The sequence below is a fragment of the Manis pentadactyla genome, chromosome 6 (assembly GCF_030020395.1).
Source record: "Manis pentadactyla isolate mManPen7 chromosome 6, mManPen7.hap1, whole genome shotgun sequence".
Lineage (NCBI taxonomy): Eukaryota > Metazoa > Chordata > Mammalia > Pholidota > Manidae > Manis > Manis pentadactyla.
In genome coordinates this window covers 98,981,656-98,993,947 of record NC_080024.1, presented here as the reverse complement: position 1 = coordinate 98,993,947, position 12,292 = coordinate 98,981,656, and the positions used below count along the sequence as shown (strand labels likewise).

Sequence of the window (12,292 nt, the reverse complement as noted above, 5' to 3'; positions counted from 1 at the left end):
CTATTAAAATACTCTTTTCTCTCACTTGAAGTTGGATTGTCTTTTTATATTTCAGCAAAAACTACATATTTTAACAGACTGTAAGCAGAAGATATGAGCATCCACCAGTCTCATATCAAGCCAGGGAGTAAAAAGACTTGGAAAAAGTGATAAAATGTCATTCTTTTAATTAAATTATTTATTGTTGGGAAACGGTAATTATTTTTATTAAAATGTCATTTATGTTAACATGTAATACATTTATCATTATTTTAAATGGGCAAGTAAATGAATATCTTAAACTTTTTTTTTTATCAGTTTTAAAAATGAATGGAGTAAATGTTGATAAATATAACCCACATAGGCAAAAGGTCTTTGGAATTCTCAATAATATTTAAGAGTGTAAAGGGGTCCTGAGCCCAGAAAAATTTGAGGGCCACTGCTCTAGTCCACAAGGACTAGGGAGAGGGAAAGAATATGAACTTCTGCTTGGACATTTCAGGAATAGATGCAAACCTGCCCAATATGTTTTAGCATATTTTAGGATTAAGGATTATAAACATAGTAACTAGGCCAGATAAACTGTTATCAGAATTCAGATGAACAACTCTTTGGTGAAGGATCTAATAGCTGACTAACCAAGTGAATGAATTACTAAATTAGGATGGTTGTGGTAGAAACAGGCAGAATGTAAACATAAGATGACTAGAGGTAATAACAGCATGCTTGAAAAGATTTGATCTAAGGGGCCAGAGGAGGCATCAAAAACAATTCTGAGAACATAAACCCAAGATAACAACATAAAATTATAACTAGGGAAAGAATATATCAATGCCATTTCAACTAGCAATCATGGCCAGGAGAGCATGTCTCTGAGGAATTTTAGATGTTCTGCATCTCAGGCACCTGTGAGATACCTGAAAACGGATTTCCAGCAGTCAACTGAGAATGCTACACAAGCCTCAGAGAGATACGAACTTTCTTTTAACCTATGGAATGGAGAGAATGCAGGTGAGATGGCGTGGGGAGAAACCCAAGGGCAGTGTGCATACCTGTTGGTGACAAAGTTGTGCACAGTTTCACTTCCATATTTGACATTGCTTGTTTTTATTACTGTAAAGATGTTTATATTAGGAAATGTCATTTTATAAAACATACCAGTCAGAAGCAAACAAATTAACAGTTCCAAATTAGTGCACTGCAAGGCATATGACCTTCACCAACAGACTTAAAATAATTTTCTAAAATTAGATTCACAACATGCTTTGCAAAAACACAACCTAGGTGACACAGAGACAGACAGAAGTACGTGGTAACCAGGCTTTGTTAGCATTTGTGTTACCTCTCTGTCGAGCTGAGATGAGGAGGTGGTGATCACGCCTGTCGCTGGGTGCATAGAGAACAGCGTGGGGGACGCTGGGAGCTGCTCCATGATGGAGTACCTCAGGCGTGTGTGCATTGTGTCGGGCTCATCTCTGTCGGTTGCACAAACCTGTCCCACAGTAGAACCTACATATTGAAGCATCCTCGTCAGTTTAGAAAACTTGCACACTTTCAACCTCCCTTTCATTTCACTCCTCTCCATCTATTTCAAAAAAGTTTTTGACCATTTAATTATATATCAGATTGAGAGCTTTTATAAATTTGAAGATTTCCATATTAAGTATCACTTCCTTTTAAATATCCTATGTTCTAACATTTTGGAATTTGGTGACTACATCTGTATTTAATGTATAATTTTATAAATGTTGATAATATCCCTCCATGCCCTTTGTATTTGTGGACTAAAGAATTCTAATTATTCTTTAACCTTCTTCTATTTGTAAGCCTGCATTAAATTGATCACACAGATCAGTTTTCCCTGAAAATTCTTGGCTTAGTTAGAACTTTCTAGAGGAAGATTCAAGAATTTGCCTTCTGACTTCCAGGTGAAATGGCCGATTTTCACGGGATTGAGAAAAATGTTTATATTATTCTCAAGAATCTTTATGATGATGCCCAGAATATTGTCCATCATTAATTCACTATAGAACACAAACAGATCACTTCAAGGTTAAGACTTTGGTGGCTCAAAGACTTATTCTTTTTAGAGTATGTTCTCTTGAGAGTATGTATTTTATCTCACACAGGAAAGCAAAGTAACATATAAGTAGCTCCAAGTTCTCAGGCACTGTGTTCGGCATTCCAGGTGGATCATGGAATCTTGGTAAGAATCTTGCATATTGATTTCCTGTTTTATAGATGAGAAAACTAAAGCCTCTCAAGATGAGGAAACATGCCCAGGGTCAGAGTGCAGAGCTAGTGGGAGGCAGAGGAAAATGCCACCCACAGCCGCCTCCCCTGTTTTGGACCCTCAGCTGCTCTTAAACCTAAGTCACCATGATTGCGGATGTAGGTACTCACCAATTCTGCAATTTTCAAGAACGGTGAAAGTATAAATTTTTTCTGTAAAAATTGGGTAGTTATCATTTTCATCCTCAATTCTGATCACTAGGGGCAGTGGGAGTTCTGGAGTATACCCATCCGGAGTCACAGCAAAGGCAATTAGCTGTGAAGAGAGTAAAATCGGGAAAAAAGCAAAACCACAATGCGGTTTCAACTTCCTAGACTTCAATTCAGAGACTGTTCAGCATGCGGTGAGTTAGGGTTGAGGTCCCCACATGTGGACATACCCTTAACACCATGAGAAGTGGATAATTTCCTGATGTAGTACAGCACCATATGTTACGTTTATCTGATAACATAGGTAAGTCTCTTGTCCCCTAACTGCTGTGCTGTTGTTCTTGAGCCTAACAGTCTTTATTATTATTTTCCCAAAACATTCTTGAAGATTATTGTGTTTGTTTTGTTTGACAGTTTCAGGTGCATGGATTTTAAATACAACTTTCTGGATCTTTTTAAACTTACAATTCTCAGGATTCCCAATTCCCCAGACACGTTAGCTGGGGTATCATCTTACTTCATACTAAATAGGATGTTAGGCATATTTATAGTTCTATTTAGATAATTCTCTTACTAAGAAATTTAATTTAAAAAGGGGGAGTAAGAAACAGAACAAATGAATGGCTGTAAATTGTGTGTGAATGCAATTAATTTCTTTTGATTTTATAATATGAATTTCAATTTCAATTTTTCTCACAACAGCTACCATAGAGAACAGCACAGACCATGATAACAATTCCCAATTTAAATATTTAATTCAAAGTTTGCATGTCTCTTCAGTTCATTTAGTCTACTGATGAATAATTAATTCATCCAAAATAGATATAAAATAATTATAATTGAGTTAATGAAAATGACAGTGTCCTCTTGGGAAACTGATATGACATTAGGCTAAATTCTTACATATTAACTCTCATGTTACCATGGGAAGTTAACGAAATAATGAAAATATTGAATAACCTTAGCTAAGCACCGTCTACACTCCTCACTTGCTCACCGCAAGTTAACTTTCTCCCACTGCAGACATACTGAGGTTCGAGACTTCTGCACCTCATTTACCTCCCATGGTATCTCTCTCTGGAGCATGAAGAGGTTCACAGACCTTTTCTGCCAACTAAATAACTGTTCCTCAAAGGGCTACTCTCTTTTTCTTTAGAAAAAAAAAATAGTAAAACTATAACACCAAGGACAGACTCTAAAGCTATTTATTCTGTAAAGTTATTTTTGCTTCAAGTCAAATCTGTATTATCAGATACAGCTAAAGCATAGATGACAAACCCTAAAAGCAGAAAAGCGTAAATGACTTGAGAACAAGATAAAAGCCTAACAATTATTAACATGATATGTAAACTTTAAACTTTACCTCAAAAGATTCATACTCCTCACGATCCACAGGACGCGTACAGTACAAGTTTCCAGTATCTCTTTCTACATAAAATAAATTCTTAGGCTCTCGATCAACTCCAGGCCCTCTTATGGAATAGTATATAGTGTAGTTCTGCGCAGTGTCAGACTGAATCTAGAAAGTGAATATTATATACATAAGACAAGTTTTTCTTTCAGCAAAACTTTCACCTATGTACTTATGCAATCACATTGCCATTTTTATTGCAGTAAGTCATCACTCCCTCTTATTTATTATTATGTATGAATAAAAAGCAGCGATAGAATAAGAAAGTCTAAGAATTGAGAAATTTCATGAGCAAAGGCATGAGGAAAATAGTGTGGTAGCATCTTACTTTACCAGAATAACTAAGGAATACCTTAAAGGTGGCATGGAACCTACAGGGACCAAACATTTAAGACTTTTCCTGTCTTAGAAAACAAAGTATTTTGAGCATGACCAATTATTCTTTTCTCAAGTTTATATATTCATACCGCTACATTGAAACATGACACACATACTCATTCACTCATATATTCATAAACCACTATTTTTTAAATAACTCCATATACATTGCCCAAAATAAAAATGTAAACCATGGGCTTTCACAGTGGAAGGAAAGTGAATCCTACCTGTTGGAGAAAAAGTGGGAAGGGGCCCAAGGAATTCTCTTGCATTGAACAAGGAATCGGAGCCCATCTCCTCTTGGCACGTCTTAGAATTTTTTCTTTAGAATGTCTTTTCTTTGGTATCTCAATTTAGAACACAGGGAAAAAATATTAAAGTCAATGACTACTTTATTCTCAAAACTAGAACGTGCATACATTTCCTGTCATGAGGATGAGCTGGTAATGGTAGTGCTTGAAAACCAAATGAAATGTCAACACTACGGAAAGATAATGAAGAGGTGACTGCCCTGTCACCACAGCGTTCCTCTGGAGAAAATAACTTGGTGGAAGTATGGAAGAAAGAGGAATGAATCGGAAGCCTACAAGCAAAACTGAAAAAAAAAAGTACTGTTGTCATATTGCCATGCAAACACATGGGAGGGCAGATATGCTGAGAAAATAAAGAGAGTGTGCCTTTCTACATTGAACATAAGCGTCTTCCACTCACCAGCAGCTAGGTAGAGCCAGGGGACCAACAGAGAGATCTGTGTCAGAATGAGGAGGGAAACATGGTGACAGCTCTCGGACTGAGGCAGTGAGTCACAGCAAGGGTCAGTGTGATCTTGGGTGGCACAAAATAATAAGCATGCTTGAGGTCCAAAGCTCAGGCTGAAACAGTCATCTACTCTCTAAGACTATCAGTTAAGCTAAGATACATGAGACCTGCTGGGACAGAGTTTCAAATTTGTTTTGGGAAATCTGTTCTACAATAAAGAACAAGAAATGCTTATTTGTACCTGATCGCAGATTCTTACACTGCAGCATATCCCAATTTCTCCTTTTACGTCCCAAATGCAAAGGACTTACAACCTGTAGCTCCTGCCTGGCACAGCCCTTTCCTGTTTAAACACTAAGTTGCATCACAGTGGCGGTTCTTTCCCAAGCTGAACTATCCCATTTCCTCTCTGATTCCGCATCTTCCCTGGTTATCTCAGTCACACCATTTTTACAGTTTAGTATATACCTCTGTTTGCTGCTCTAAAAGGACAAGCATTTTCTTCTCTTCTTGGTTCTCAGTGTTGGAAAGTAATATGGTAAAATTTCTCTTCTCTGATGACAAAAGAATTGCATTTGTTGTATAGACGGAACCATCTTCTAAAATTTGGAAATCACGATCACTTGAATGAATTAGATTTGCAGATGTAAAACACTGCTTCAGGTTAACTGTAGAAAATATACATAGTGATCATTTGTAAAGTAAAACAAAATAATATATCATTTTGACAGTAATCTATGCATTTTGGGAGGAGACAAAAACCTTAAAATAAATTACACTGCCATTTGCAAATTTTGCAGTTTTTAAAAGGATATGCAATACTATACGGTCTTTGTTTTGTTTAAATATATACATCACTTCTAATATCTCCTTTACATCCTTGTAAATAAGAGATGTTTGTCCTGAAATAAATGCATGTGAATTTCAGTGCCTGAATATGTAAATAGACGCCAAAAAAATTTTCCTTTATTAACTGAAATCAGCTATGCTATAGAGGAACACATGAGAACACCTAATGCAAGTTAAACTGAATCGAGAGGATTAAAATTAGCAGTTACTAAAGTATTACTGAACTCATTAGATCTATTGTTAAATAGGCATAATGTTCTGATTCTCCTTGGTCTGATCTTTACTTATGCATTTGAGTTATGGGAAAAAAATTAACTGATAAACGGCAATATATGAAAATAAATATCAGTAAGAGGCCATGCTGTTTTAGGATGAAAATCCAAAACCTTTAAACTCAAGAAATAGTTTTAAATCTATTTCTCAGTTTGACAGAAGGATGTTATATATAGCATATCCTTCATTGAATGTAAATCTTAATAATCATTTTATTACTCAAATGAAACCTTTTTATCTACTTCATATAATGTTTTTTCTGTAAGGAACAATATTCCTTTCACTGCAATGACACCCATGTATTACAAATGACAATGGGCCTTTAGTTTTAACTATTAGTTCCAGTACAGTCATCCTTCTAGAAGTTACAATCATTTTATAAGATCATACCAAATTAGGATGTACTACATATTTCGGCAGTTCCTTACCTCTACCGACAAATTTCTTGGCGTCTAGTTGGGAGGGAACATGGAGAGTCACTCTTTTGCAGGCATCGCAGGTGAATGTTAAGATCTAAAAAACCAAATCAATATTATGCATAAAAAGATCCTTTTAATATATATGTAGTTTTAATTATAAATTTGTATAATTACAAATTAGTTTTATAATTAGCAAAATAAAATTAAAAACATACATTGGAGTAAGAAATCAGAAAAAACATTGTAAAGAGGTATAGAATACAACAGCATGCTGAGTCACGGCTCCCTGGTTCAAAAAAACATGTAAACTCTGAGAATTCTTAGCCCTCTTGGGCTTTGTTTCCTATTCTGTAAAATGGAGTTAGAGGTAATTTCATTAACTAACTCAGTGGGTATACTGAGGAATTAATGACAAGCTATGTGACAGATGCTACAAACTATCAGGAAGGCAACACAGATGTGTAAACAGGAAAGAGAAACAAAAACAAATTAGGGAGACAGCAAAATGGTTCAATTATTTGTCAGTTACTTATGCGCTATGGCACTAAATCAATAATAATCTAAACAAAAACCCAAGGCTTTTAAAGAGAAGCATTAACTCCTTGCCATGGAGTGACAGAGAATTTTTATGTATGACTCACACAAGCAAGCATATAACTTTGAAACATGCATTTATTTTGAAGGTGCATCTTCTTATAAATGAGGGTTAAGGTCATTTCAGAAAACATTTCACTTAAAAATTTTTAATTGAGCAACTGATGGATGGTGAAGCAATTTCAATACAACACATATTTGAATACCCTGAAAATTTTATTTCTGTTCTCTCTGCAACTTTACAATGGATACTTCTGAAAGACCCACAGATTTTTCCTATAGTTTTGCAAAGGCCTTTGACCAAAAGCAGGATAGCTAACAAGCATTTACAGCTATGTACAATGTCTATAAGCATAAAATAATCAAAATTTGGATGAAAATTTGTATTTCCAATACACATTTAATTATCCAATTTAAATTATATATGGAGAGTTAGGCAAAGCAGAGATTACATTTCACTTGGGAATTAGGATGGACATAATGAAGAGACTATATCTGAATCAGAAATTAAAAGTTGAGGAGAATTTTCACTGACTACATAGTCTAGAGAGACTAGGAGTAGAATAAGATGGCTAAGGCATCCAGCTTGGGGTGACTGAAAGCATATTACCTAATTATTCATTCAACCCACATTTATTTGTTGCTTATGAGGTGCCAGGCAGTGTTCAAAGGCTACAGGAAACAAAGTAAAATCCTTGACGTCATGGAGAGTGGGTTATAGTGAGATAAAAATATAAACACTCGAGAGTTACATAATGGCAAAGTACATCACGCATAAAGGTCACCTAAGGCCAAGAGATAAATGTTATAAGAAAAATAAAGTAGGGAGAGAGGGCGACAAAGGCAAGACCAGAAGCCTGAAAGAAATGAGGGAACGAGCCAGCTCCCTAACTAGGGAAGCGTCTTCCGCGTGGGTAACAAAAGTCAGAACAAAGGCCCTGGAAGGCGACTCCACCTGGCACGTTGGAGGAACAAAAAAGGAGATCACAGTAATAACGCACAGTGAGGGGAGAGGGATGTGAGATGATACTAAGGGGATGATCAGGGGCATACCACATAAGGTCTAAGAGGCCACGGTAAGGAGTGCAGATTTTATTCTGGGAGCAAAGAGAATTACCAGTAGGTTTAGAAGCGTGTGGTGGCATAATGCGGAGAGCGTTTACGTAAAATCATTCTGGTGACTGTGAGCAGAGACCATAAAGGAGCAAGGGTGGAAGCAAGCCGACCAATGGAGAGGCTGCAGCAGAAATCCAAGAGCGGGAGAACAGGCCCTGAGACTAAAGAAACAATGGAGGAGGTGACAAATGGCCACTTGAGACAAATAATATAACAGTATCCTGGACATCCATCCATTCACGCCTTCGACAAGTATTTATTGAATGTCTACTAGGTACCAGACAAGGAGCAGTAAACACTTACAAAACATACACTTCAACGGTAAGACATAGATGTATGTAATTTGAATAAACTAGGATAAATGCTATGAGATGGATATATATTTTTTAAATATCCTAAAACATCTAGAAAAAACAGAAGCTAAAACTAGAGCAGAGTGGTAACCAGAAATGACTTCTGATCTGAAAAGATGGGATTCTAGCTTTGTGGCCTTCACAGAAGAGAGTGAATCAAAGCACATGCCCTAAATCTAAGGGAAGGGTCGCCCAGGGTAGCCCGGGGCCCCATTGCAGAGCGACCTAGCTGGATGGGTTTGTGATCCAGCTTCGCATCACTCTCTTGGTCTAGGATCAAATCTGGGAACCCTAAGCCTTTCGTCAGTGTAAAGAAGCCTGGCATGTGATCATCACCGTAAATGGTGAAAGACATCTGACCATGCCCCCTTATGATTAGCATGTATAAATGTGGGTGTGAGGGCACAGGGAGGGCTGTGCAACACAGAGAAGACAAGTAGTGATTCTACAGCATCTTACTATGCTAATGGACAGTGACTGTAATGGGGTGTATGCAGGGGAGTTGGTGAAGGGGGGAGCCTAGTGAACATAATGTTCCTCATGTAATTGTAGATTAATGATACCAAAATAAAAAAATTTAAATTTAAATTTAACAAAACAAAACAATGCCCCCTAAAATAGGGGTTGGTAACGTCTTCTTCAATATGATTTTTACATTATTTTATAATCACAACATCACTGAGAAAGCCCTAGTGGCCGCCACACTGGACTCAGAGACAGGAGAGGCTTCCAAGGGCATCAATACAGCCCGCATTGCGGGAACTGTGTTTGACAAGAGGAAGGTATCAGATGGTATACGAATTGGAAAGAAAAAGGTAAAAAAATCAAGTCTCTTTGTGTTCAGTATGACTACCTGGAAACCCAAGCAAATCAACCAATAAATTACTATAATAAGGGAGCAGAAATAATTATTAAAATACAGAAATCATTAGCCTTCATACATTCACAATAAAACCAGTTAAATAATAAAATGGAAGAGAAGGAGTAATTTTCAAAAGCAATACCAAGTTACAATGCCAAGGAGTAAAGTTAACAAGAAACACACAGGGCCTATTTGAGAGAAATCTGAAACCATTTCTGAAAGACACAGAAGTAGATTTACACAAAAAGAGAGGGATATGTCAATATTTAAGGTTGGGAAAATCAACAACATAAATGTGTCAATTTTCACTAGATTAAATTACACATTTTGTGATCCCACTAAAAATCCCAACAGTATTTTTTCTGGAACTAGACTTGCTGATTTAAAAAGTCATAAGGAGTGCTGGGCAGGATGGGGGGAAAAGAAGACAGCCCTGCCCTGTTGATGGGAATGACAACAGTGCAGCCACTATGAAAAACAGTATAGAAGTTCCCCCCAAAATTAAAAACAGAGCTACCATATGACCCAATCTTCCACTTCTGAGAATTTACGCAATGAAAACAACATCACTAATTTAAAAAGATACATGCACTCCTATGTTTATTAGCATTATTAATAACAGCCAAGATATGGAAGCAACCTAAGTGTCCATTGATAAAGAATGGATAAGGAAGATGTGGTACATATACACAATGAAGTATTACTCACCCACAAAAAAGAATGAAATCTTTCCGTCTCCAAGAACATGGACGGACCTAGAGGGCATTACACTAAGTGAACTAAGTCACACAAAGATAAATACCATATGGTTTCACTTATATATGGAATCTAAAAAACAAAACAAAACAAAAACCAAATAGAAATAGACACAGCAATACAGAGAATAAACTGGTGGTTGCCGTAGGGTAGGTGGCGGGGGAACAGTGAAATAGGTGAAGGGAATAAAGAGATGAAACCTGCAATTATAAAAGAAATAAGTTGTGGGAATGAAAAGTACAATGTAGAAAATATAGTCAATAATATAATAACTTTGTATGGTGACAGGTGGTAGCTATACTTATAATGGTTAGCATTTCATAATGTATATAATTATCAAATCAGTGTGTTGTACACCTGAAACCAATATAATACTGTATAACAACTATACCGCAATAGATAAACAAATAGTCATAAGGAAAGATAAATAATTAAGAATGGGAAAATTACACAAAAGCAAGGAAAGGATATTAGCCCTGGCAGATGTTAAAAGATCCTGTGAAATCTCAATAATTAAAGCAATGAGGTACTGGTATATAAATAGATAGAAAGATAAGAGATGCATACAAACTGGAAAGGAAGAAATAAAACAATTTCTATTTGCATTTGATATGACTGTATGCGGTCCATAAAGGTTGTAACTGTCACAAAGTCTCCAAGAGTTTCTATTTCCCCACATTTTTGCCTACATAGTGTGCTGCCACTATTGAATGTCTGCCAAATGAGAAATGACATTTCAATATAGTCTCTTTTTATGGGCCACTGCTATTATTTTATAGAAATTTTTCTTGCCCATGTTTCATGTTGGACTTCTTGACTTATGAGTGCTCTTGATATATTAGACTAGCCTTTTAAAATATGATCTGCAAATATTTTTTCCAGTTAATAAGTTATCGTTAACTTTGCTTATGATATTTTGGTTTGGCTTAGTTTTTTGCCATAGATTGTGTGTGTGTGTGTGCGTGCGCGCTAATATAATTGATTTTGTCAATTTTAATAAGTAGCCTTTGAAATCTGAGCCATAAATAGGTCTTCTTTACTCCAAATTTAAATAGGAATTCACTATGTTTTCTTCTTTTATCTGTATGGTACTATGTTACATTTAAATCTCTCATCTATTTGGAATTTTCTGTGATGTCTACCTGAAGCATGAACTCAATTTTATGCTTTGCCAAATGACTGCCTAGATTAAGTAGTCTCTCACATTTGATAAGTACTATACTGATATAATACTATACATATATGTGTGTGTGTGTGTGTGTGTGTGTGTGTGTGTGTATACACATATATGGAGATATATATCTCCACATCCTCAGTGATGTGAAAACAGCTTTCAGTCGAATCACATAAAACCTTTATGGAGGAAAGAGGGAAGGGAGCTGGTAATATCTACCAAAATTATAGTCATTTATACTTTTATCTGGCCATCCATTTCTGGTAATCTATTCTCCTGATACACTTGCCCATATATGAAATGACATATGGACAAGTTCACATATTTGGGATATTATTTGTAATGGCAAAAGTAGCAGAGGTGATGGATAGAACTAATGATATCCACGAGATATTTCTTAATGTAGATTTAATTGGACTAAATGATGGATTAGGGGAGGAGTGCAGTGAGGAAAACAAACAGCTTCCAGACTTCTTACCTGAGGAACAAGGTGTATGGTAGTGTCATCTAGTGCAGTACAGGACACTACTAGAAAAGCAATATTGGGAAATTAAGAGCTGTGTCACACATCATGGAACTTAGAGAAATATAAAGGCCTATTGTTCAACGAAGGCAGCCAAATTCTGAATGGTCAGGAAGGTCAAAGAAAAGATGCATGAATTTCAAGAACAAAGGGGCAATGTACAAGGCAGAATTGTATAGGGAATGGTTTGGATTTAGCAATGGAGATCCCTGACTCTTTTAGAGAAAGACAAGTTTCCTTAGGTGTAAGCCAGAGTTCAAGTGGTTAAGACATGTGAAGTGAAACAGTATCAGGAAAGTGGGAGCAGCTCATTTGTGGAATGGTGAGGGATTACTTGGGCATATGGGGAGGGGAAAATGAAGAAGGTGCCTCCCCAAGTCATTCTTACTTAATCATATCTTCTA

General features: G+C 36.4%; 1 protein-coding gene across 4 annotated transcripts in view; it reads right to left on the bottom strand.

Annotated features, from left to right (window-relative positions):
- The window catches only part of DSC2 (desmocollin 2), a 30,957-nt gene that overhangs the window by 16,800 nt on the left and 1,865 nt on the right, over positions 1-12,292 (bottom strand). For all 4 annotated transcript variants that reach the window (XM_036885903.2, XM_036885888.2, XM_036885895.2 and 1 more), the window contains exons 2-7: positions 6,520-6,604; positions 5,438-5,637; positions 4,438-4,557; positions 3,785-3,940; positions 2,383-2,527; positions 1,322-1,488 (exon numbers count right to left, since the gene is read on the bottom strand). In XM_036885903.2, coding sequence (XP_036741798.2) covers positions 1,322-1,488; positions 2,383-2,527; positions 3,785-3,940; positions 4,438-4,557; positions 5,438-5,637; positions 6,520-6,604 — 873 coding nt within the window. The remainder of the gene's footprint in view (positions 1-1,321; positions 1,489-2,382; positions 2,528-3,784; positions 3,941-4,437; positions 4,558-5,437; positions 5,638-6,519; positions 6,605-12,292) is intronic.